A 25,246-nucleotide genomic window follows, 5' to 3' on the forward strand; every position below is an offset into this window, starting at 1 on the left:
GATTGCAATGAATGAGCTGTGCAAACGCCAACATCCCAGGGCCAGGACTGACAGTTATTGCAATACTGTAGATCTGCATTGCTTAAACTGTCTTTCCTTTTGAGCCATTTGGAATGTTAAAGCATAAATATTTCAAGATTCCTTAATATCGATCTCTTGGGCTCAAGACTGCACAGAATGTGGGAGGGGAGGGCAGGCCTAAAAATCAGGAACCATCTCTGCTGTTCAAACTTGGTGCACCATTCTTGGTTTTGGAATCCTACAGAACAGGCGCTTGCAACCATTGCTTTCGCCTCTTAGAGGCACCCGAGTTGCATCTCAGGCTTTCTCTCTCTCTCTCTTTTTTACCCCCTCCTCAAAAACAATAGAAAGTTGGTCAAAAAAGTCCCTCGAGCGGGGTTCTCCCACAAGGACGTACTGTATTTCTCTTCCCCGGTTGTCTGAATTCCATCAAGCCACCACTTGCCGTGATTTCAAACAGGAGCGACATTTTTGGAAAGAGCTTCCGAGGGGAAGGGACGCGCGGGTAAGGATTCTGGGGCACAAACGCGTCGGGAGCCAACATGCCCTATATCGTGGGAACGAAGGCTACTATGACTAGGAGGAAGAGGAGGAGGAGGATGGGAGCCTTTGACAACGTAGGGCTTCGCTAGGCGACGAGGGCTGGATCTTTAGTGGGGATTTTACTCCTTATCTGGGATTCGAGAACGATCCGAGATTTCAATTCCGCGGGGGTTGCAACTGGGTTTCCGTTACTGGAATTTCCCAAGTAAACAGACCGTACTCGATGTCCGTGCGAGGACGCCGCTCCGATTACTCCGGGTGGACCGGAATGGGGTAAGAGATGCCCCCGTGTAAACGGATACAACTTGAATTGGGATCCTTTACGGTGGCTTCGGTATTGGGCTCCCTCCGTCGCTCTTTTCTTAAAAGAGGCAGTTTGGTTCTTTGGACCTGGCTGGCGGAGATGTTGTTTCCCAACCTTGGCAACTTGGAGATATCTGGACTTCAACTCCCAGAATTCCCCACCCAGCATTTGCTGGCTGGGGGATTCTGGGAGTTGAAGTCCAAATATCTTCAAGTTGCCAAGGTTGGGAAACACTGTGCTAAGATATACATTTATTATTTTAACTTTTTAGGTTGGAAGACACTCTAGGAAAGGTATTAGAATGGGGAGGAGGAAGTAGAAAGGGAGGAAGAGAAGGAGAGAGAAGTTGAAGAATGAAGGGAAAGCAGGAAGGAAAAAAGGAAGGGAGCACATGAAGTAGAAAGAGAGAAATAGATGGAGAGAGAGATCAAGGAGGAGTGAAGAGAAAGTAGATAGGAGGAGGAAAGTTAGAAAGAGGGAGGGGGAATTGCAAGAAAGAACAGCTAAAGGGGCAGACTGGTGTTGGTTAAGGGGAGAAAAATAATAATTAAATGAGATATTGGTTCATGAAACAATGGATAAAAGTGTGGAATTATGAGTATGTAATATTGAAAGGTTAAATTTGTAAAATTTTTATGTTAACGTGGAGAAAAATTTAAAAAAATTGGGGGGGGGGAGGATTTAGTCGTTGTGCGTGATGTTGACCCTATGGCAAGCGTGTCACAGGGGGCATGCCAGCCATCGCCCAGTCAAGCCCCACTGCACATGTGGGTGCCTCCTACCAGCCAGATGGTCTGCCGGACATGCATGGGGGCGGGAAGTAATGGGCAGCCCAAATATTTACTGCCACACTTTGGGTGTAACTTATTTTGTGGGTGTGGCTTAATAGTTGTGTGACTGGGTAGGAGTGGCTTGCCAGCCATGTGACCAGGTGGGAGTGGCTTGAACTATCATAATCATTCAAGTGAACTGTTAAGTCCTCGACTTACAACCTTTCCAGTGTCGCCGGGGGGACAATTTGCTTTGCGTTTCCCGCGCTCTCCTCCCTGGGTCGCCTCCCCACCTCAGGCTGGGTAGCTAGGTGAACAGGTGCTGCCGGAAGCATAAATGCTTCTAGTGCCGCTTCCACCCGTGCCTTCTGCTTGCACCTCAGGCAGGAGGTGGCCGCATGAGGCTGGAGGCGAGCCAGGCAGGAGAAAGGGAAGCTCGTCCGAGGCCAGGAAGGAGGAAAGAGGAAAAAAGCAAGGAGCGCAGCAGCAGCAGCAGGGGAAAAAAGAAGACCAGTAATCCAGGAAGTGACAGCTGCTGATCAGCTGGAGCTACACACACATCTTCATTTCTGCCAGTGGAACCCCATCCTGCCTGCTGCCCACCCCTGGGGGTGGGGCATTTCCACACGCTGCATTTGGAGAGATTGGAGAAGGCACAGGAAGGAGGAAGCTGGGAGGAAACCAGTGTGCACTGGGAAAAGAAATTGTGGAGGTCGGGGATCACCGCGCCTCGTTTTGGTGCTAGCAGGCTTCCCTGAAGCCTCCTGGGTTTTATAATGGGTCAGGGGGGCACCCATGCATGTGCAAGGAGCAGGGGAGCACAGGGGAGCACATGGGTCACCCATGCATGCATTGGGAGTGGCACACGTGCCCATGCTGTTGCGCGCATGCACATTTTTTTGACACCGGAGGAAAAAACGGTTAGCCATCAGTGGTCTATGTTTCACCTCCTGTGTATGTGTTTGTACATTTTTGTGCAGGTGCATGTATTGTTTTAAGCATCTTAAACTCCAGTTATTTTTCCACCAACCAGGGACAACATGGAAACGCTTGGTCCTCCACCCCCCTATGATGATGGCAAGAAGTCCGGAGCTGAAGGTGGGAGAACACAATCAGCACAATCAATTTACATGAAAGGGATGTTAAAGGAAAATATTTCAGAGGGTTAAGGGGCAGCAGAAAACATGTCGGTAGTCAGGAAAACTGTGACTTAGGACAGTAAAGAAGGGACCAAATTAGACAGGCAGTGTTAAATGCATAATTTTATTTAGAATCGAGATGAGAATATTATTGAAGTTTCAGAATACTAATCCGTGGATAATAAATTATTTTAAGAAGGAATATGTTCAGCCAATATTGCAATTTGCATCTAGATGAATACATTTGTAATTTGCATCCAGTCAAATACATTAAGCAGTGCTACAATCATGCCTAGAAGATCTACTATGGATTCATCCAATCACAACTACAATTTGTATGCCGTCCCGAGTCTACGGAGAGGAGCACCATACAAATCTAATAGATAGATAGATAGATAGATAGATAGATAGATAGATAGATAGATAGATAGATAGATAGATAGATAGATAGATGGAGATAGAGATAGATAGATAGATAGATAGATAGATAGATAGATAGATAGATAGATAGATAGATAGATAGATAGATAGATAGATAGATAGAGGTAGGTAGGTAGGTAGGTAGGTAGATAGATAGATAGATAGATAGATAGATAGATAGATAGATAGATAGATGGAGATAGAGATAGATAGATAGATAGATAGATAGATGTAGGTAGGTAGGTAGGTAGGTAGATAGATAGATAGATAGATAGATAGATAGATGTAGGTAGATAGATAGATAGGTAGGTAGGTAGGTAGGTAGGTAGGTAGATAGATAGATAGATAGATAGATAGATAGATAGATAGATAAGATAGGTAGGTAGGTAGATATGTAGATAGGTAGGTAGAGGTAGGTAGATAGATAGATAGATAAGATAGGTAGGTAGGTAGGTAGGTAGGTAAATAGATAGATAGATAGATAGATAGATAGATAGATAGATAGATAGGTAGGTAGGTAGGTAGGTAGGTAGGTAGGTAGGTAGGTAGATAGATAGATAGATAGATAGATAGATAGATAGATAAGGTAGGTAGGTAGGTAGATAGATAGATAGATAGATAAGGTAGGTAGGTAGGTAGGTAGAGGTAGGTAGGTAGATAGATAGATAGATAAGATAGGTAGGTAGATAGATAGATAGATAGATAGATAGATAGATAGATAGATAGATAGATAAGATAGGTAGATAGATAGATAGATAGATAGATAGATAGATAGATAGATAGATAGATAGATAGATAGATAAGTAGGTAGGTAGGTAGGTAGGTAGGTAGATAAGTAGGTAGGTAGGTAGGTAGGTAGGTAGATTGATTGGTAGGTAGGTAGATAGGTAGACAGACAGACAGATAAGTAGGTAGGTAGGGAGAGAGAGAGAGAGATTAGAGAGAGAGAGAGAGAGATAAGATAGATAGATGATAGATAGATAGATGATAGATAGATAGATAGATAGATAGATAGATGATAGATAGATAGATAGATAGATAGATAGATAGATAGATGATAGATAGATAGATAGATAGATAGATAGATAGATAGATAGATAGATAGATAGATAGATAGATAGCCATTTTGTCTCATAGATAGGGTTGATCAACGTTGCCCTTTTTCCTCTTCTCTTAACAGAGGGTAGAAGATGCAAGATGGAACAAGGAGACTTCCAAATTGCATATTGGGTGGAAAAAAGTGTTAGGCAAGCCTTCATTCGCAAGGTAAGTCTGACACCAGCCCTCTGATGTAGGGCAGAGAAGGCAATCAACTACTGAGATTGGCTAAAATAACAGAATCTTGCAACTCTGCTTTTCCCATTTCTTATACTTCATGGAGTGGAGGTGTCTGCCTGAGGCATTTTCAAATGTTACCTCATTTTTCTGGACTTAAAAAAATGTTTCATCTCCTTTTGCTTAGGCACTAGCTCCTGTTTATTTCCCTCAGGTAGTCTTCCTTACATTCTACGTATACTTATGCAAATGGCAGAATAGACCTGAACAACATATGGCCCGCCAAGCAGCCTTATGTGGTCTGCTAGCATTTTTTTTTTGTCAATACTTTTGCCCCAAATACATGTTGCTAAGTGTTTCCAGTGCCTTGTTGCTGTCACTCTGCTAATATCTAAACAGCTGATTGGTGCACCAGGTATTTCTTGGTTGAGAAAACATAGAAGACTGACAGCAGAAAAAGACCTCATGGTCCATCTAATCTGCCCTTATACTATTTCCTGTATTTTATCTTACAATGGATATATGTTTATCCCAGGCATGTTTAAATTCAGTTACTGTGGATTTATCAACCACATCTGCTGGAAGTTTGTTCCAAGGATCTACTACTCTTTCAGTAAAATAATATTTTCTCATGTTGCTTTTGATCTTTCCCACAACTAACTTCAGATTGTGTCCCCTTGTTCTTGTGTTCACTTTCCTATTAAAAACACTTCCCTCCTGGACCTTATTTAACCCATTAACATATTTAAATGTTTCGATCATGTCCCCCCCTTTTCCTTCTGTCCTCCAGACTATACAGATTGAGTTCATTAAGTCTTTCCTGATAGGCTTTATGCTTAAGACCTTCCACCATTCTTGTAGCCCGTTTTTGGACCCGTTCAATTTTGTCAATATCTTTTTGTAGGTGAGGTCTCCAGAACTGGACACAGTATTCCAAATGTGGTCTCACCAGCGCTCTATACAGCGGGATCACAATCTCCCTCTTCCTGCTTGTTATACCTCTAGCTATGCAGCCAAGCATTCTACTTGCTTTTCCTACCGCCTGACTGCACTGCTCACCCATTTTGAGACTGTCAGAAATCACTATCCCTAAATCCTTCTCTTCTGAAGTTTTTGCTAACACAGAACTACCAATACAATACTCAGATAGAGGATTCCTTTTCCCCAAGTGCATTATTTTACATTTGGAAACATTAAACTGCAGTTTCCATTGCTTTGACCATTTATCTAGTAAAGCTAAATCATTTACCATATTACAGACTCCTCCAAAAGATATGGCAAGATTAAAATATTCCATATAATTCAGCAAAAAGCTCTCATTCTTGTATTGGTTCTTGCTACCTTGCTGTGGGAGCATCTGGATATGGTCACCCATAACTTGGCCTTTGTTCTGCATTTTGAATTCACATCTCTTTTGTCTTCACAAACAGGTTTACAGCATCATCATCCTTCAGTTACTAGTGACTGTGGCAATTGTTGCCGTCTTCACCTTTGTGTAAGTGTTCATGGGTCCAAGAAAGACAAAGCCATGCCAGATGGAGATGGGACCAAGAATGTGTGATGGACAATGATTGTTGACACCCCTCCAGACTCAGTATCCGTCAGGCTCAAGCACAGAGAAGGGTTGCATCTTCCCTCCCTTTTTTGAGGCTTTTTTGGTTACCCCTTCCCGCTTTGTCCTACTACAGTGATACTTCGTCTTATGAACTTAATTGGATCCGGGACGAGGTTTGTAAGGTGAAACGTTTGTAAGATGAAACAATGTTTCCCATAGGAATCAATGGAAAAGCGATTAATGCATGCAAGCCCAAAATTCACCCCTTTTGCCAGTCGAAGCACCTGCTTTTGTGCTGCTGAGATTCCCCTGAGGCTCCCCTCCATGGGAAACTCCACCTCCGGGACTTCCGTGCTTTTGTGATGCTGCAGGGGAATCCCAGCAGGGGAATCCCAGCAGTGCAAAAATGGGTACTTTGCTGGCAACGGAAGTCCAGAGATGGGGTTTCCCAGCGAGGAGAGCCTCAGCAAAATTGCAGCATTGCAAAAACACAGAAGTCCTCGAAACCCCACCTCTGGACTTCCGTGTTTTTGTGATGCTGCACTTCCTGGAGGCTCCCCTCCATGGGAAACTCCACCTCCGGGACTTCCGTGTTTTTGTGATGCTGCAGGGGAATCCCAGCAGAGGAATATCAGCAGCACAAAAACAGGTGCTTCGTTGGGAACAGAAGTCCAGAGGCGGGGCATCCCAGTGGCGGCGGTTTGGGTTTGTTAAGGTGAAAATAGTTTGGAAGAAGAGGCAAAAAAATCTGAAACCCTGGGTTTGTTTCTCGAAAAGTTTGTATAATGAAGGGTTTGTAAGACGAGGTATCACTGTACTGCTTCTGATTGTATGAAAATAAATTACATTAACTCCAGGGGAGCAAGGGGGAACCTTGGCTCCTGATGCTCCAAAGCCTTCTAAAGCTTGCCATGTCATCAAAGAAGCAATGGTGATAGCAGTAACACTTATATACCGCCTCGCAGTGCTTTTACAGCCCTCTCTAAATGGTTTACAGTCAGCCTATTGCCCTCAACAATCTGGGTCCTTACCCATGTCGGAAGGATGGAAGGCTGAGTCAACCTTGAGCCTGGTGAGATTCAATCTCCCAAACTGCTGGCAGCCAGCAATCAGCAATTGTAGCCTGCAGCACTGCACTCTGACCACTGCGCCACAGAAGTGTATGATGCTTCCAGTGGCAGACTTCCCTCTATTTTTGGACAGTAAATGTGGGTTTTTTTAGATTCCCCCAAAGCCTATTATTTCTGAGATGTTCTAAAGATAGAGATTAGAATTTCTTTACTTTTATTTGGTTTTTAAAAAATTCCACATGCATTGTTTTTATAAATAACTCAAGGTAGCAGACATATCTAATTCCTATTTCCCTTATAATAATAACCCGGTGAGATGGGTTGGTCTGAGAAAAAAGGACTGGCCAAAGGTCATCCAGGTTAAATGTTTCTAAAGCAAGATTAGAACCCTTTATGGACTAGTAGAGTTATTAGTATACAGTGCATTCAAGCAGCAGTGAAAAAATGTATTTTCCTTTAGCTGCCTATAGAAGCCTATAGACATGCAGAAAATGTTTGTTAAACTTGGTAAGGAGATATCTATTTGCTTAAAGGTCGCCTTTTTGCATTAGGTATATATTTCAGTAATTGCACACCAAAATACATAGTGAATATAGGCTAATCAGCAGCTAGATACAAGCCAAGCTCTGGGTGTGGCCCAGTTGATGAGTAAGCAGAGGTGGGTTTTAGCAGTTTCTGACCAGTTCTGGAGAACCGGGAGCAGAAATTTTGAGTAGTTCAGAGAACCAGTAAATATCACCTCTGACTGCCCCTGCCCCCATCTATTCTCTGCCTCCTGAGTCCCAGCTGATTGGGAGGAAATGGGGATTTTGCAGTATCCTTCCCCTGCCATGCCCACCAAGCCACCTCCATAGAACCAGCAGTAAAAAAAAATTGAAACCCACCACTGTTGGCAAACAGTGTCTACGGAGTCTACAGTGAGGGGCAGCATACAAATCTAATGAATGAATGAATGAATGAATGAATGAATGAATGAATGAATGAATGAATGAATGAATGAATACATAAATACATAAATAAATATTAATGTTTTTGACCACAAAAGAGAAAATGAAACTGTAAAATAATCTTAATGGAATTTTAGCTAACTGTGGTCAAAAGTGGTTGACAGTCCAGTAATACTTGATCTCATGTCATTCTTCTCAACAGGCCACCTGTGAGCACTTACGTGATCCATCACAATTCACTCTATTATATATCTAAGTAAGTATGCCATTGGTGAGCTATTGTTTTGCTATAATCTTCCTTAATTTAGTGCCTTTTAGATATATTGATAATACAGTTGAAGAACATATTGGAAAGTACAGGTAGTCCTCGAAATTGTAATGATGCTGAACACAGGGGCTTACAATTTTCAACATGAATTTACAGAAATTGCAGCAGCCCTGCAGTCATACGATTGTGACCTGGACTCTCGACAATCTATTTGCACTTAACATGGGTTGCCAAGTCCTCCATGATCATATACTCGCCATTTGCTATTTTCTCTGCTGACCTCTTCAGAAAGCAACAGTGAGGCTGGCAGGGAAGGTGGCAAGCTGATATTGCAGAACTCCTTCTGGTTTCTGTGGGCTGAAACCAGACTGAGAAAGGTCCATCAGGATCCTACAGGATCTTTTTTTGGTGAATATCTTGGAGAGTGGAAGGGCTTTGTGCCAGATTGATTTCACCCCAGGGGGGTGGAGTGCCTCTGCAAAGCAGCCCTTCCACTCTCAAAGAAGATAACTGGAATCGTTTATGGCAAAAGCACTAGCACTTAGACTTATATACCACTTCTTCATAGCTTTACAGCTCCTCTCTAAGAGGTTTACAGAGTCAGCAGATTGCCCCTAACAATCTGGGTCCTCATTTTACCCACCTCGGAAGGATGGAAGGCTGAGTCAACCTTGAGCCAGTGATGAGATTTGAAATGCTGACCTACAGATCTACAGTCTGCTTCAGTGGCCTGCAGTACAGCACTCTACCTGCTACACCACCCCGGCTCTGTCGTTGTTGTTGCTGTTGCTGTTGCTGTTGTTGTTGTTGTTATTATTATTATTATTAATCAGATTTATATGCCACCCCTCTCCAAGGACTCAGGGCGGCTCACAACATATAAAAAAGACAATGTACATCGAAATCCAATTAATTAAAGTTAAGAATTAAATCTAAAAACCAGAAAACCAATTAAAATGAGCACATATCCATTCAATCAACAAACCCACCATATATTCATCGGGCAGGGGACAGAGTCTAATGACCACCACTCACTTTTCAGAGGAAGTATGTCCTACCTTTTTAACCTAGCACAGTCTCATGAAACCTCTGATAAAACTTTAATAAACATGTTCAATTTTATGGCTTAGAGGACTTTCATTGAAAAAAAAAGGGTTACTAAATGTAAGAGGGTAGCTTGCTGTTCATACTTGTTGCCTTTCAGTTTGCAGTAATTTGTCTTTTCTACTTCCCCAGTGCCTTATTTGTGATCTGTTACCTAATGCTGGTGCTTTGTCAAAAGATCCGGTAAGTATCCCTTACAGGTAATATCTCTGATTTTATGATGCATCCCATTCAAAATGTATTGGGGATTCTAGAATGAAGGATAAAGAAGTGGTTAAAGGGGTTGGCATTCTGGTTGTGGAAATACAGCCTCGATCGATGATTCCTGCCCTTTTTATCTCCCTCTGCGGGACAAACAAGAGATAGTAAAAATGAGACGTGGGCAAGGGACTTCTATTATTTGCAAATAATGGCTGTGCACACACGGCAATCATGTTTATAGTTCTGGGATTGTTGCAGTTAAAAAATCAATTTGCATGAAAAGCATCATAACAAGAATCAAAGGGCTTAGATTAGGTAAGCAATAATAATAATTAATAATAATTTATTGGACTTGTATGCCGCCCCTCTCCGAAGACTCGGGGCGGCTCACAACAATAATAAAACAATATAGCAGTAAAACAAATCCAATATTAAAAAACAAGCAATTAAAACCAAACAGCACATACATACCAAACATAAAATATAAAAGCCTGGGGGAGGATGTCTTAGTTCCCCCATGCCTGGTGATATAGGTGGGTCTTAAGTAATTTGCGAAAGACAAGGAGGGTGGGGGCTGTTCTAATCTCTGGGTGGAGTTGATTCCAGAGGGCCGGGGCCGCCATAGAGAAGGCTCTTCCCCTGGGGCCCGCCAAATGACATTGTTTGGTCGACAGGACCCGGAGAAGGCCAACTCTGTGGGACCTTATCAGCCGCTGGGAAAAAGACAACTACAGCAGGTGGGGGTTCCTACTTACCGCCGCTACCGGTGCAATGCGCACGCAGCTCCAGGTGTTGGCGAGCGTGCGCGTCTCAGCGAGATTTTGCTTCTAGGCAAGCGCAGGAAACAAAATCTTGTGAGGGGAAGCACATGCACAAGATTTCGGCAATTTTTTGCTTCCGTGCATGTGTGGGAGCAAAAAATTGCCAAAATCTCTCTCACGCACTTGTCTTCTCACAAGACATTGCTTCCTGCGCCGCAACAGTCATACAGTGTGGGGGGGTAAAAGGTCATGCCACTTTTTTCAGTGCTGTTGTAACTTTAAATATTGCTGACCTGCAATGCAAATTTTGTCTACAGGATGGTTATACACAGAGGTGGGCTACTGCCCGGACAGGGGGAGGGGGGACGCAGTGGGGTAGCGAAAAATACAGCTCAGGGGACTGTAATGTAAAACTCTATCATAAATCACTTTCCTTTTGAAGCTTTACTGTGATTCCCTGAAAATATGACCTACTCTGAAAATAAGCCCTAGTGAAGGGGGTAGGCGTGGCCAGTGTAGGCGGCAAGTGCTCGCAGCCCAACGGCGTCTGGCAGCAATTGCAGAGTGTGCAGCACAGGTGAGGAGTACTTGTGCAAGCAGCAGGTAGAAGCAGAGGCAGGAGGGAGGCAGGTGATCCAGACACACCTTGAGGGTCGCAGGAAAGTGGAGTGGCAATGGGCTGGAACGGCGGGCAACCACAGGAGGCTCTTCTTCACGTCTCTCAGCTTGCCTGCAGCCTGTGGGTCGGGATTGCCTGCCTTAACGCTTCATGTGTCGGGATCGCCTGGCGTATGCTCCAAGCCTTCTGCTCTGCAGAGCCCCAGAGTGTGTTGACCAAGGAAGTGGTGGACTGCACCTGCTGCCGTATACCATCTTCTCCTCCTCCTCCTCCTCCTCCTCCTCCTTCTCCTCCTCCTTCTTCTCCTTCTCCATCTCCACCTCCTCCTTCTTTCTTCTTTGTCTTCCTCTTCCCCTCCCCCCCCCTTCTTCTTCTCCTTCTCCTTCTTTTCCTCCTCCACCTCCTCCTCCTTCTTTCTTCTTCTTCCTCTTCTTCTTCTCCTTCACCTTCTTCTCTTCCTCCTTCTTTCTTCTTCTTCCTCTTCTTCTTCTTCTTCTCCTTCTTCTCTTTCTTCTCCTCCTCCTCTTTCTTTCTTCTTCTTTTTCTTCTTCTCCTCCTCCTCCTCATTATTATTATTATTATTATTATTATTATTATTATTCTCCTCCTCCTCCCCACCTCCTCCTTATATTATCATTATCATTATCATTATCATTATCATTATCATTATTTGGATGTGGATCTTGTTTTCAGGGGAACAAAGTAAATTCCTTCATTAAAATGTGTTCATTATTTTCTTTCTTGGTAATGGGGCCCAAATTGCTAAATTTCTCTACATATAAATTACATCTATACTTTCTTTAGTAGGAAAGCTATTAGCCTTTCCCCCCCTCTAGATGCCTATTTTGCAAATAGTTCAAGGCCGCAAACATATCCAGCATACTTTCCTCATCCTATTGTTCTACAATAACCCTGTTAAAGTCAGGATGCAGAATCTTTTTCGGGTTAAAGGTTTCAAGCTACAATGGCTTTGCTTAGGAATGATGAAGATAGAAATCAAAATGTAGCTTTTTTAAATCTTTTGTTTGGGAGCCTTCTGTTGCTAAATAACTTGTGCTCTTAAGAAGCTTCAAGTAGAATTGTCCTACTAAGGAAACTGCTTGGAATAGAACATGCGGAAGTCTGGTATATCTTTGAAAAAAGTCCTGCCAAAATTTATTTTTTCTTAAAGTGGGATAATTTGTATGGCCATTGACTAATGCTCTGGTCTTTTTCAGGAGACGATTTCCATGGAACATAATCCTGATGACAATTTTTGTAAGTAGTAGATTTATGTTACAAGTTGGGCTAGAATAGAATAGAATAACAGTTGGAAGGGATCTTGGAGGTCTTCTTGTCCAACTCCTGCTTAGACAGGAAACCCTACACCACTTCAGACAAATGGTTATCTAACATCTTCTTAAAAACTTTCCACTGTTAGTGCATATACAACTTCTGGAGGCAAGCTGTTCCACTGATTCATTGTTCTAACTGTCAGGAAATTTCTCCTTAGTTCTAAGCTGCTTCTTTCCTTGACATTGCTTCGTGTTCTACCCTCAGGTGCTTTGGAGAATAGGTTGACTCCCTCTTCTTTGTGGCAACCCCTGAGATATTGGAACACTGCTATCATGTCTCCCCTAAACTTAGTAGATGTGTCTAAGATTAGTAGATGTTATATTCCTAACATGGGGAAACCTGAAATGTTGGCAAAAGAGCCTAACATAGAGATTAAAGAGTATAATATATTTGCATTATTGTTGTTGTTGTTGTTGTTGTTGTTGTTGTTATTATTATTATTATTATTATTATTATTATTATTATTATTATTATTAATTGGATATATATGCCGCCCCTCTCCCAAGACTTGATATGCTTACAACATATAAAGAAACAATAACAATATCCTAAATCCAATATTAAACTTAAATTAACTAGTCTAAAACTCAAATTTGTTAAAAATCAATAACTCTCATTCATACAATCAAGCATGCATTCCATTCATCGGCCAGGGGCTAATATCTAATGGCCCCGCCCCAGGCCTGTTGGCACAAATGAAGCTCTTATGGAAGGCGAGGAGAGTGGGGGCACTACAAATGTATGGGGGGAGCTGGTTCCAGAGGGCCGGGCCCCCCACAGAGAAAGGCTCTTCCCCTAGGCCCCCACCAAGTGACATTGTCTAGTTGAAGGAACCTGGAGAACACTGACTCTGGGGGAGCTGACCGGTCACTGAGGCTCATACAGCAGAAGGCAGTCCCTTAAGTAATCTGGTCTGATGCCAAGTAGGGCTTTATAGGTCATAACCAACACTTGGAATTGCGTTCAGAAACCAATCAGCAGCCAATGCAGCGCATGGATGCTCATGTGGCTGCATTTTGCATGATCTGTAGTTTCCGAACACTCTTCAAAAGTAGCCCCAGGTAGAGAGCATTGCAGTAGTTGAATCTCAAAGTGATAAGGGCATGAGCGACTAAGTAGAGACTCCCTGTCGAGGTAGGGCCGCAACTGGTGGACCAGGCAAACCTGGGTGAAAGTCCCCCATGCCACAGCTGACAGATTATGTTCTAAGGTCAGCTGTGGATCGAGGAGGATGTGCAAGTTGCAGACCCTCTCTGAAGGAGTCAACAGTCTCCCCCCATAGTAATGGACAGATAGATGGAGTTGTCCTTGGGAGGCAAAACCCACAGCCACTCCATCTTGTCAGGTTTGCGTCTGAGCTTATTGACACCCATCCAAACCCTAACAGCCTTCAGGCACCAGCACATTACTTCCATTGCTTCACTGAGTGGACACAAAGTGGAGATGTATAGCTGAGTGTCATCAGCATACTGATGGTAACTCACCCTGTGTCCTCGGATGATCTCACCCAGCGGTTTCATGTAGATATTAAACAGCAGGAGGAAGAGGATCTGAGGAACCCCACAAAGGAGAGACCTAGGAGTCGACCTCTGACCCCCTAACACCGACTGTGACTGACCAGAGAAGTAGAAGGTGAACCACTGAAGGACAGTGCCTCCCACTCCTATCCCCTCCAGCCAGCGCAGAAGGATACCATGGTCAATAGTATTGAAAGCCGCTGAGAGGTCAAGAAGCACTAGGATAAAGGAATGACCCCTACCCCGGACCCGCCAGAGATCATCCGTCAGCACGACCAATGCGCAGTTTGCTTTATTACAAAATCTTCAAGTAAAAATTAATTGTAGATTATTAAAACACTTGGCAGGAAAATGATTTCATTGCTGCCAAACTACAAATGTCTCTGTACATTCAAATAGATTATCTAAACCGTATCTTTCCCTTTTAAACAAATATTCATTACGTTTGAGGGCGGGGGGGAATGGCACAATCTAATGCCAACAATTTGGAATGGGGCTAAAATTGAACGCCTAGACCAGTGCTGGCTAACCTTTTCTGGACCGAATGCTCAAAGTGTGACTGTGCGTGCACGCAATCCCAAAATGCAATGTGCGCCAGGGCCCCATGCATGCCACCCCCTGCTCATTCATGCACATACATGCACCTGTCCCACAAATACTCCACTCTGCCATGCATATGTGGCAGAGACGCAAAGACTGGTGGAAGGCGCGCATTGCATTTTGCACTGGCTGGTGGAAGGCACTGGTGGAAGGTGGCATGGAACGCCCACAGAAAGGGCGCTACATGCCACCTCTGGCCCATGTACCCTAAGTTCGCCATCACAAACCCAGGCTATTAACCAGTACAAGTTTTTAGAAATCATCTAATACTTTCTTTCTTTACTGAAAGATCAGCCTTGATTTCTAGTTGCTAACTATACAATTTAAGGTACTAATATTGATGGCTTATGACCAGTAATGGGCAGCCAAAATTTTTACTGCCACACTGTGGGTGTGGGTTATTTTGTGGGTGTGGCTTAATGGTCATGTGACTGGGTAGGAGTGGCTTGCCGGTCATGTGACCAGGTGGGAGTGGCTTGAACAATCATCATTGTGAACTGTTAAGTTCTTGATTTACAACCTTACCAGTGTCGCTCGCTGGGGTGACAATTTGCTTCGCCTTTCCCACGCTCTCCTTCCTGGGTCGCCCCCCACCGCCTCAGGCTGGGTAGCTAGGCGAACAGGTGTTGCCAGAAGCATAAATGCTGCCAGTGCCGCTTCCACCCACACCTTCTGCTTACAGCTCAGATGGGAGGTGGCCACGTGAGGCTGGAGGGGAGCCGGGCAGGAGAGAGGGAAGCTCGTCTGAGGCCAGGAAGGAGGAAAGAGGAAAAAAGCAAGGAGTGCAGATGCAGCAGCAGGGGGAAAAAGGAGAGCTGAGACGAGACCAGTAATCCAGGAAGTGACAGCCGTCGATCAGCTGAAGCTGCACACACATCTTCATTTCTGCCGGTGGAACTGCGTTCCACCCTGTCCTGCCTGCTGCCCACCCCTGATTATGACCTAATTAAGAGTGACCACTTTTCTCATTATGGACTTGTCTAATTGTTAACATCACTATTTGGACCCCCAAAGGAAAGAGTGTTTCATTTGAGCTTCTTCTAGATTATGAATTTTTGTGGCGGCGGTTTCTGCTTCTTTGCTCTTTGGATAGATTCTTAATGGTTTTCTAAGAAAAGTGTTAATGATGGCTTTTGTTTCAAAGTTGTTTGTGGTCCAGGATAAAACATACGGGGAAATCCCATTGCCAACTAAAATAAAATTAGGGTTAGGGTTAGATCTGCTCGGTGTGATGGTCGAAAACTAGTGCTTGGGATAAATTCTTAGTGGTTTTCTAAGGAAAGTCTCAGTGACAACTTTTCTTTCATATTTGTTTGTGGTCCAGAACTAAATACTTGGCAAAACCCCATTGCCATTTCCAATGAAACTGCAGCTAGGGTAGGGTTAGGATTAAATACGTGGGGAAAACCCTATTGCCACTAAAAATGAAACTAAGGTTAGTATTAGGGTTGGAATTAGATTTAGAGTTAGGTCTACTTGGAGTTATCACTGAAAAATAATGCTAGGGATAGATTTAAGAATTTTTCTTAGTAAATTGATATTTGCACATGTAAAACAGGCAGCCAGTCCTGCAGTGTTTTTCATTCACACAGAATTAAACAGAATCTCTAAATTAATTATTCAGATATCATACTTATATGGCATGGGACCAGATTACTTACTGGACCGTCTTCTGCCTCATGCATCCCAGCGACCAGTCAAGTCCCACAGAATTGGCCTTCTCCATATCCCATCAGCTAGACAATGTCATCTGGGGAAGAGCCTTCTCTGTGGCGGCCCCGGTCCTCTGGAATCAGCTCCCTCCAGAGATTCGGACTGCCCCCACCCTCCTTGCCTTCCATAAAGCTCTAAAGATCCATCTCTGCCGGCAGGCTTGGGGCCATTGAAACTCTGATATCTTGCCCCGCCTGATGATCAAATGTTGGTTGTATGACGTATGAATCTGGTTGTTTAATTTTTAACTTTGGGTTTTCAGAATGTAATTTTATCAGATTTTGAAACATGTTGTAAACCACTTTGAGTCTCAGGAGAAGGACGGCATAGAAATTGAACGAACAAACAAACAAACAAATAAGTGTTATATTCATTCCACTTTTTGGTTATCATTCCTTCTGCAAAGGTAGGTGATTTCATCTTATATTTTTCAAAAAAGACATGTGTTTAATTTTGTATTATTTACCTCACCAGCACAGTATTTTGAAAGATAGTTGTTTAATATTTGGCTATACAATAATGATATTTTTAAAATGATGAAGTGAAATGCATTGATGTGGGAATTTACTCTTATTATGTCTGCCTTCAATTTCTATGGAATGTATTCCATAAAGCAATCTGCATTTTTACATGTCTGTTTATTCTTGCTTCAGATGATACCATGGAAATTCACTAAAAATGTTTAAATCTAGGCTTGCTTGTTAAGTTATGTTCACTTCTGAATGGGGACGGGGGGGAAATTGCAGTGAAATAATAGATATAGCCAATATTGTATTATGTACATAATGCTTTGCTAATTTTCTTTTCTGCTTTGCTTTTTTCCTTAGACATTGTCTGTGGCATTTATGACAGGCACCATTGCTAGGTACTGTACATAGGAGTAAATGAGAGTGATAAGTGTACAATGGGGATAAGCTGAATTTTCTCAAAAGATAAGGGCAAAGTATTGAATACCACTGGGGAACAGCAATTTCGTTGACTTAAATCTGTGAGCAACTAACTTTTGATCTCTGGATCCAAAAATAACCACAGTTTTGGTCTATCACGTCAACTTTTTAAGATACAGGATACCCTCAAAAGCCATACAAATTGTGCATATAAAGGAAAATAAAATAAAAACTTACCAAATATATTGTTTACAAAGAATAATTTTATTCATACAAAGGCTATAATAGTTAGTGCAAGTTAAATTATGTTCATACATACAAATAGTTGTTTTTTTATCCAGCGGTAATTATACATATTAGGGCAAAAAATTTCACTTATAGCTTTTTCTGGAGTGTTTAATCTGTGGACATTTTCGTTTGATCCTCCAACAATAGTCAGCCATCACATGTACTGTATATCCCATCTATTTTGATACCGTGCCTCCATGACCTTCAAATCTTGGTGGAATCGCTCACTGACTACAGCAAGATTTTCCAGGAAGTTAGCAAGATGGCTATGTAAAAAATACAATTTGATGATCATGTTGACTAATTAACTATATTATATATTTATTTATTTTATTATTTATTATTTATTATTTAGATTTGTATGCCGCCCCTCTCCGCAGACTCGGGGCGGCTCACAACAAAGTGAAAACAATTTACAACAAATCTAAATTACTGTTTAAAAATATTTAAAAGTCCCCATTTTCTAAACACACATACATACAAACATACCATTCATAAATTGTATATGCCCGGGGGAGATGTCTCAGTTCCCCCATGCCTGACGACAAAGGTGGGTCTTAAGGAGCTTACGAAAGGCAAGGAGGGTAGGGGCAGTTCTAATCTCTGGTTCCAGAGGGCCGGGGCCGCCACAGAGAAGGCTCTTCCCCTGGGGCCCGCCAACCGACATTGTTTAGTTGACGGGACCCAGAGAAGGCCCACTCTGTGGGACCTAATCGGTCGCTGGGATTTGTGCGGCAGCAGGCGGTCTCGGAGACATTCTGGTCCAGTGCCATGAAGGGCTTTAAAGGTCATAACCAACACTTTGAATTGTGACCGGAAGTTGATCGGCAACCAATGCAGACTGCGGAGTGTTGGTGAAACATGGGCATACCTAGGTAAGCCCATGACTGCTCTCGCAGCTGCATTCTGCACGATCTGAAGTTTCCGAACACTTTTCAAAGGTAGCCCCATGTAGAGAGCATTACAGTAGTCAAATCTCGAGGTGATGAGGGCGTGAGTGACTGTGAGCAGTGACTCCCGATCCAGATAGGGCCGCAACTGGTACACCAGGTGAACCTGGGCAAACGCCCCCCTCGCCACAGCTGAAAGATGGTTCTCTAATGTGAGCTGTGGATCGAGGAGGACGCCCAAGTTGCGGACCCTCTCCGAGGGGGTCAATAATTCCCCCCCCAGGGTAATGGAAGGACAGATGGAATTGTCCTTGGGAGGCAAAACCCACAGCCACTCCGTCTTATCCGGGTTGAGTGTGAGTCTGTTGACACCCATCCAGGCCCCAACAGCCTCCAGACACCGGCACATGAAAGGCATAGAGAAAAAACTTGACATGGTAGAAGAAAACTAACTACAGTTTTGAAAACAGCATGCCCGATTAACTATTAAAAAGCTCAAAAATCAAACTCTACAGAAATTGTGTTACAAATTGTTCCCCAGTGTAATTTCTACTAGAAAGGCTTGGCAAATAAAGCCTCTTATTTCCTTAAAAGTACCAACACACTCTTTGTTTTCATTTTTTGTTATGAATACATCATTGCTATCAGTTATTGGGCATTGTGTTTTAAGATATTTTATATTCGTTTTGTCATTGACTGTTGTATGGCTAAAGCCTCTTTAAAATTAAAATAAACCATATTTCCTTCCTGTTTAAGATTTTGTACTAAAAGCATGATAGATTTTGCATCTGGAAACATTCCGAAGAAAGATTGAATGACTATTTAAGAACCTGTTGTGAACCTTTTAAAATAACTGTTGAAAAATAGCACAGTAATATTTCTGGAAAAGTTCTGCCTTAACTTGAATAATATGTTTCTTCTTAGTAAAATGAGATTCGAATGAGTTGTGTGGTGCATGAGAATATCTTGGAAGTTTCTTCAGAAACGATAGTGTCTTAGATTGATGTGAAGAATATTCAGGTTAGGATTAGGGTTAGGGTTCTACATTAATGCCCCTAATTGTTACAAATTGGTAGTGTTTATTTTTAAGAGGTACAGTGTTCCCTTGATTTTCGCGGGAGATGCGTTCCGAGACCACCCGCAAAAGTCGAATTTCCGCAAAGTAGAGATGCGGAAGTAAATACACCATTTTTGGCCATGGACAGTATCACAAGCCTTCCCTTAACACTTTAAACCCCTAAATTACCATTTCCTATTCCCTTAACAACCATTTACTCACCATTATTACTGGTACTCATCATTGAATAAGACACTTAGTGATCCTTATATTTATAAACCTAATTATTTATTAACAATAATTTTTTTTTTGGTTATTTATTTGCAAAATTTATTAGTTTGGCGATGACGTATGACGTCATCAGGTGGGAAAAACCGTGGTATAGGAAAAAAAACCGTGAAGTATTTTTTAATTAATTTTTTTGAAAAACCATGGTATAGGCTATTCGCGAAGTTTGAACCCGCGAAAATTGAGGGAACACTGTATACTGGCCTAGGTTGAGAATAGCTGAGTTCTCTTATACCAGTTTTGCAGTCAATCAAACAGGCCTTTCTTGATATCCATTGATGACTGCAAGAAGTTTGTATATCCTAGTTATGATCACTTTCTGCGTGGCTTATAAGAATTTTCATAAACTTTGTAAATCTTATATTAATAATAAAATTGAATAATCATATTCTTAAAGGCATTTTTTAAAATAAATTTTTATTCTGTTTTTTTTCTTATATAAATGCTCATAATTTATACATAATTGTGCTCATTTATATATTATTTACATATAATTACATTTACATATTATTTACACATCATTATATTCAAATTCAGGTATATTCCATACACTTCAGTTATATATTTCTTCTTATATTTTCGTCTCTCCTTTTTTGTTTTTTCTGTTCTCAATCCAATTGTACTTTTTCTTCCATATTGCATGATATTCCAAATCCATTTGTCCTTTCAGTTCAATTGTTAGTTTGTCCATTTAGGTACAATCAAATATTTTTTTATTATATATGATCTTAATAAGAGAACAATCTTAAACCACAATATTTAAGAAAATCCAGTAATCTCTGTATACAATAGAAAACCAGAAGTTAAAGGACAGAGCTCATCCTATTCACTCTGCACTGCCCCGACATCGCCACCAGAGGTCCCTTAAAGCATCATCAGCAGCAGCAGCAGCAGCAGCAGCAGCTGTGGGTCATTCTGATCATTGCATGATTTACCTTGTACCTGCTTACAAACAAAGATTTAAAGCCACAAAACCAATAATTAAATCAGTGAGGACTTGGACTGAGGAAGCAAAGTTAAAGCTACAGGCTTGCTTTGACTGCACAGACTGGAATATTTTTAAAGACACCTCTGCAGATCTAGATGAACTCACAGATATTGTAACATCATATGTCAGCTTCTGTGAAGACCTATGTGTACCAACCAGGAACTTGAAAATATACAGTAACAATAAACCTTGGTTCACAGCCAAACTCAAGCAGTTACGTCATTCCAAAGAGGAAGCCTACAGAAAAGGTGATAGAATGCTGTACAATCAGGCCAGAAATATATTAACAAGGGAGATCAGTGCAGCAAAAAGGAACTACTCTGAAAAGCTAAAGAATCAATTCTCAACAAATGAACCAGCAAACATGTGGAAAACTCTCAAAAACATCACCTGTTACAGCAAACCACCTTTCCAGGCTGAAGGAGATCAGCAATTGGCAGATGACCTGAATGTGTTCTACTGCAGGTTTGAAAAGAAACCTCAACCACTTATGTGCACAACCTCCATCCCAGACACACCAACAACAGCTAAATCTTCTACAATTGAACCCATCCCATTGTGTTTACAACCCCTAGTGATCACAGAAAAGGAAGTGAAAGATCTATTTCTCAGACAGAAGCCTGGAAAAGCACCAGGCCCAGACAAGATAACTCCTTCTTGCTTAAAAGTCTGTGCTGACCAATTGGCCCCCATCTTCACCCAAATCTTCAACAAATCACTAGAGTTGTGCTATGTTCCTTCCTGCTTCAAACGCTCGACTATCATCCCAGTGCCAAAGAAGCCCTCCATCAAGGAACTGAATGACTACAGACCAGTTGCTCTAACATCTGTAGTTATGAAAACCTTTGAAAGGCTAGTGATGTTGCATTTGAAAGCCATCACGGATCCACTGTTAGACCCCCTGCAATTTGCATACCGAGCAAATAGATCAACAGATGATGCTATTAATTTGGCTCTACACTACATCCTTCAACATCTTGAATCTCCAATGACCTACGCCAGGGTCCTCTTTGTGGACTTCAGTTCAGCATTCAATACCATCATACCGGACATTCTCTTAACCAAACTAAATCAGCTAGCGGTACCTGAACACACTTGTAAGTGGATCACAAGCTTCCTAACAGACAGGAAGCAGCAGGTGAAGCTAGGAAAAATCACATCAGATATATGTACAATTAGCACAGGTGCCCCCCAAGGCTGTGTACTTTCACCACTTCTCTTCTCTTTATACACTAATGACTGCATCTCATACGATCCATCTGTTAAACTACTGAAGTTTGCAGATGATACAACAGTGATTGGACTCATTCGAGACAATGATGAATCTGCATACAGACGGGAAGTTGAACAACTATCCTTGTGGTGTGACCAGAACAATCTAGAACTGAACACACTCAAAACTGTAGAAATGGTGGTAGACTTTAAGAGAAACCCTTCCACCCTTCCACCTCTCACAATACTAGACAACACAGTATCAACTGTAGAGACCTTCAAATTTCTAGGTTCTATCATATCTCAAGACCTAAAATGGTCACCTAACATCAAAAACATCATCAAAAAAGCACAACAAAGAATGTTCTTTCTGCGCCAGCTCAGGAAGCTCAAACTGCCCAAGGAGCTGCTGATTCAGTTCTATAGAGGAATCATTGAGTCTGTCATCTGCACCTCTATAACTGTCTGGTTTGGTGCTGCAACCCAACAGGACCGACACAGACTTCAGAGGATAATCAGAATTGCAGAAAAAACAATTGCTGCCAATCTGCCTTCCATTGAGGACCTGTATACTGCACGAGTCAAAAAGAGGGCGGGTAAAATATTTACTGACCCCTCACATCCTGGACACAAATTGTTTCAACTCCTACCCTCAAAACGTCGCTACAGAGCACTGCACACCAAGACAACTAGACACAAGAACAGTTTTTTCCCGAACGCCATCACTCTACTAAACAAATAATTCCCTCAACACTGTCAGACTTTCTACTAAATCTGCACTTCTATTCTACTAGTTTTCCTCATCATTCCTATCACCCATTTCCTCCCATGTTGACTGTATGACTGTAACTTGTTGCGTATATCCTAAGATTTTTATTAATATTGCTTCTTCATTGCTTATTTGACCCCTATGACAATCATTAAGTGTTGTACCACATGATTCTTGACAAATGTATATTTTATTTTATGTACGTTGAGAGCATATGCACCAAGACAAATTCCTTGTGTGTCCAATCACACTTGGCCAATAAAATTCTATTCTATTCTATTCTATTCTATCATCATCATTATTATTATTATTATGTCAGTACAACACAGCAAACGAGATAACTATGCTGGATTTTGTATTTCATCACCAGCCGGGCGCTTTCCAAGCACCTAGGACTGCATGATGTAGCGGCGAATTATGTTTGCAAATCCCAGTAAAGTGGCCTTTTGCAATTGACAGATGGAGATTTTGTCAATTCCAATGGTTTTCAAATGTCCGCTGAGATCCTTTGGTACTGCGCCCAGCGTGCCAAGTACCACTGGGACCACTTTCTCGGGCTTATGCCAGAGTCGTTGCAGCTCGATTTTTAGATCTTTGTATTTCACTAATTTCTCTAGCTGCTTCTCCTCAATTCTGCTGTCTCCTGGGATTGCGATGTCGATGATCCATACTTTCTTTTTCTCCACGATCACAATGTCTGGTGTGTTATGCTTCAGAATTCGGTCAGTTTGAAGTCGGAAGTCCCACAGTAGTTTTGCTTGCTCATTTTCGACCACTTTTTCGGGCTTATGATCCCACCAGTTCTTTGCCACTGGGAAATGGTAGTTCCGGCACACGTTCCAGTGGATCATCTGTGCCACAGCATCATGTCTATGCTTGTAGTCAGTCTGTGCGATCTTTTTGCAGCAGCTGAGTATGTGATCGATTGTTTCATCTGTTTCTTTACAGAGTCTGCACTTTGGATCGTCTGTTGATTTTTAAATTCTGGCTTTGACAGCATTTGTTCTAATGGCCTGTTCTTGTGCTGCCAGTATTAGTCCTTCTGTCTCCTTTTTGAGTGTTCCACTTGTAAGCCATGACCAGGTCTTTTCCTTATCCACTTTGCCTTCAATCTTCTCCAAGAACTGGCCATGCAATGCTTTGTTCTGCCAACTGTCCATATTATATTATTATTGTTGTTGTTGTTGTTGTTGTTGTATTTATATGCCACCCCACTCTGAGGACTCAGGGTGGCTCACAGCATATACCAAAAAACATAACAATACAATTTATCCAATTAATATACTAAAAATATTCTTTTTTTGCAGCTTGTATGACACCAAAGCTGTAATCCTTGCCATGATCATCACTACAGTTATAATAGTTGCTGTCACTGCTTTCTCTTTCCAAACAAAGGTGAGTTGTCTTTATCATTTTTTCATTACAGTGAAAAGGAGCAAATGGGATGGTGAGAAATAAGTAAAACAAGAGGGATAGTCCAGAATGAATTGGTGCAGGATGCTGTACAAGAGTGGCTAGTATGAAAGAAGTACTGTACTCTGAGAATATTCACGAGAACTAATGAAGACCAAATTACAAAACAAGCATATGAAGAAAGAACGTGGGTTGAGAGGAAGAGGAAAACCAAAGGGGTCATGATTGGATGAAGTTGAAAAGATCCTGAAAGAGGGGCAAGAAGTTGAAGGAAAGTGTGCGAAGCAGTATATGAACATGGTGGAAACAAGGATGGTTTCCAAGGATAGAAAATGTGAAGAAGTATTTATTTATTTATTTATATTTATTTATTTTTATTTATTTATTTATTTATTTATTTATTTATTTATTTATTTATTTATTTATTTATTTATTTATTTATTTATTTATTTGTCCAATACACAATACATATGGAAGAGAATAGACATGAAGTAATATATATAAAGATAATATGTAAGAATAGAGGAGAAGATATATGAAAGGAAGAAAATGTATATGATATATGAGATAAAGGAAAGACTATTGGACAGGGGACGAAAGGCACACTAGTGCACTTACGTATGCCCCTTACTGACCTCTAAGGAACCTGGAGAGGTCAATCATGGATAGTCTAAGGGAGAAATGTTGGGGGTTAGGGGTTGACACTATTGAGTCTGGTAATGAGTTCCATGCTTCGACAACTCGATTGTTAAAGTCATATTTTTTACAGTCAAGTTTGGAGCGGTTAATATTAAGTCTGCATCTGTTGCGTGCTCTTGTGTTGTTGCAGTTGAAGCTGAAGTAGTCATTGACCGTTAGGACGTAGTGCATGGTGTTACTACAAGATATATCAATTTACATTTGATTTTTTTTTCTTTTTCTTTTCTCATGATGTGCCTTTAATTTCTGTGACTCATTTACTCATTTTGCATTTATTGGCTACCGTATATATGTATGTATGATTGTATGTATAGGGCAATTAAATTGTGTCACTTAAGCTATAATGTATCATTCTCATTGACAGGTGGATCTCACAACCTGGATTGGTTTTTTCTGTATACTGGCAATTGTGTTCTTTGTGACTTCCATCTCCACTATTATTGTCCTGATAAACAATTATGTAAGTGGCTGGAATGGAAGACTTGCTTTCAAAAGTGTGTGCATTGATTTAAATTTACGTGTATTTACATTCTGCTTCAATTGGGAAGCTATGACAGTTAATGAATGCCTCCATTCCCCCATGAGCAGAATGT

The 25,246-nt window shown here is 41.6% G+C and overlaps 1 protein-coding gene across 2 annotated transcripts in view; it reads left to right on the forward strand.

Moving 5' to 3' along the window:
• The first annotated feature begins 445 nt into the window (after window positions 1–445).
• Window positions 446–25,246, forward strand: part of LOC139154702 (protein lifeguard 3-like) — a 30,611-nt gene continuing 5,810 nt past the window's right edge. Inside the window, exons 1-10 of one of the 2 annotated variants that reach the window (XM_070729615.1) lie at window positions 446–526; window positions 2,672–2,736; window positions 4,378–4,463; window positions 5,903–5,967; window positions 8,247–8,300; window positions 9,549–9,599; window positions 12,215–12,254; window positions 16,990–17,027; window positions 23,849–23,936; window positions 25,018–25,113. In XM_070729615.1, the coding sequence (XP_070585716.1) occupies window positions 2,679–2,736; window positions 4,378–4,463; window positions 5,903–5,967; window positions 8,247–8,300; window positions 9,549–9,599; window positions 12,215–12,254; window positions 16,990–17,027; window positions 23,849–23,936; window positions 25,018–25,113 (576 nt within the window). In that variant the 5' untranslated portion in view covers window positions 446–526; window positions 2,672–2,678. Of the gene's footprint in view, window positions 527–600; window positions 838–2,671; window positions 2,737–4,377; window positions 4,464–5,902; window positions 5,968–8,246; window positions 8,301–9,548; window positions 9,600–12,214; window positions 12,255–16,989; window positions 17,028–23,848; window positions 23,937–25,017; window positions 25,114–25,246 lie in introns of those variants that run through there. The other variant, XM_070729607.1, reaches the window with a different exon arrangement.

This window comes from Erythrolamprus reginae, chromosome 1, assembly GCF_031021105.1.
Source record: "Erythrolamprus reginae isolate rEryReg1 chromosome 1, rEryReg1.hap1, whole genome shotgun sequence".
NCBI lineage: Eukaryota > Metazoa > Chordata > Lepidosauria > Squamata > Dipsadidae > Erythrolamprus > Erythrolamprus reginae.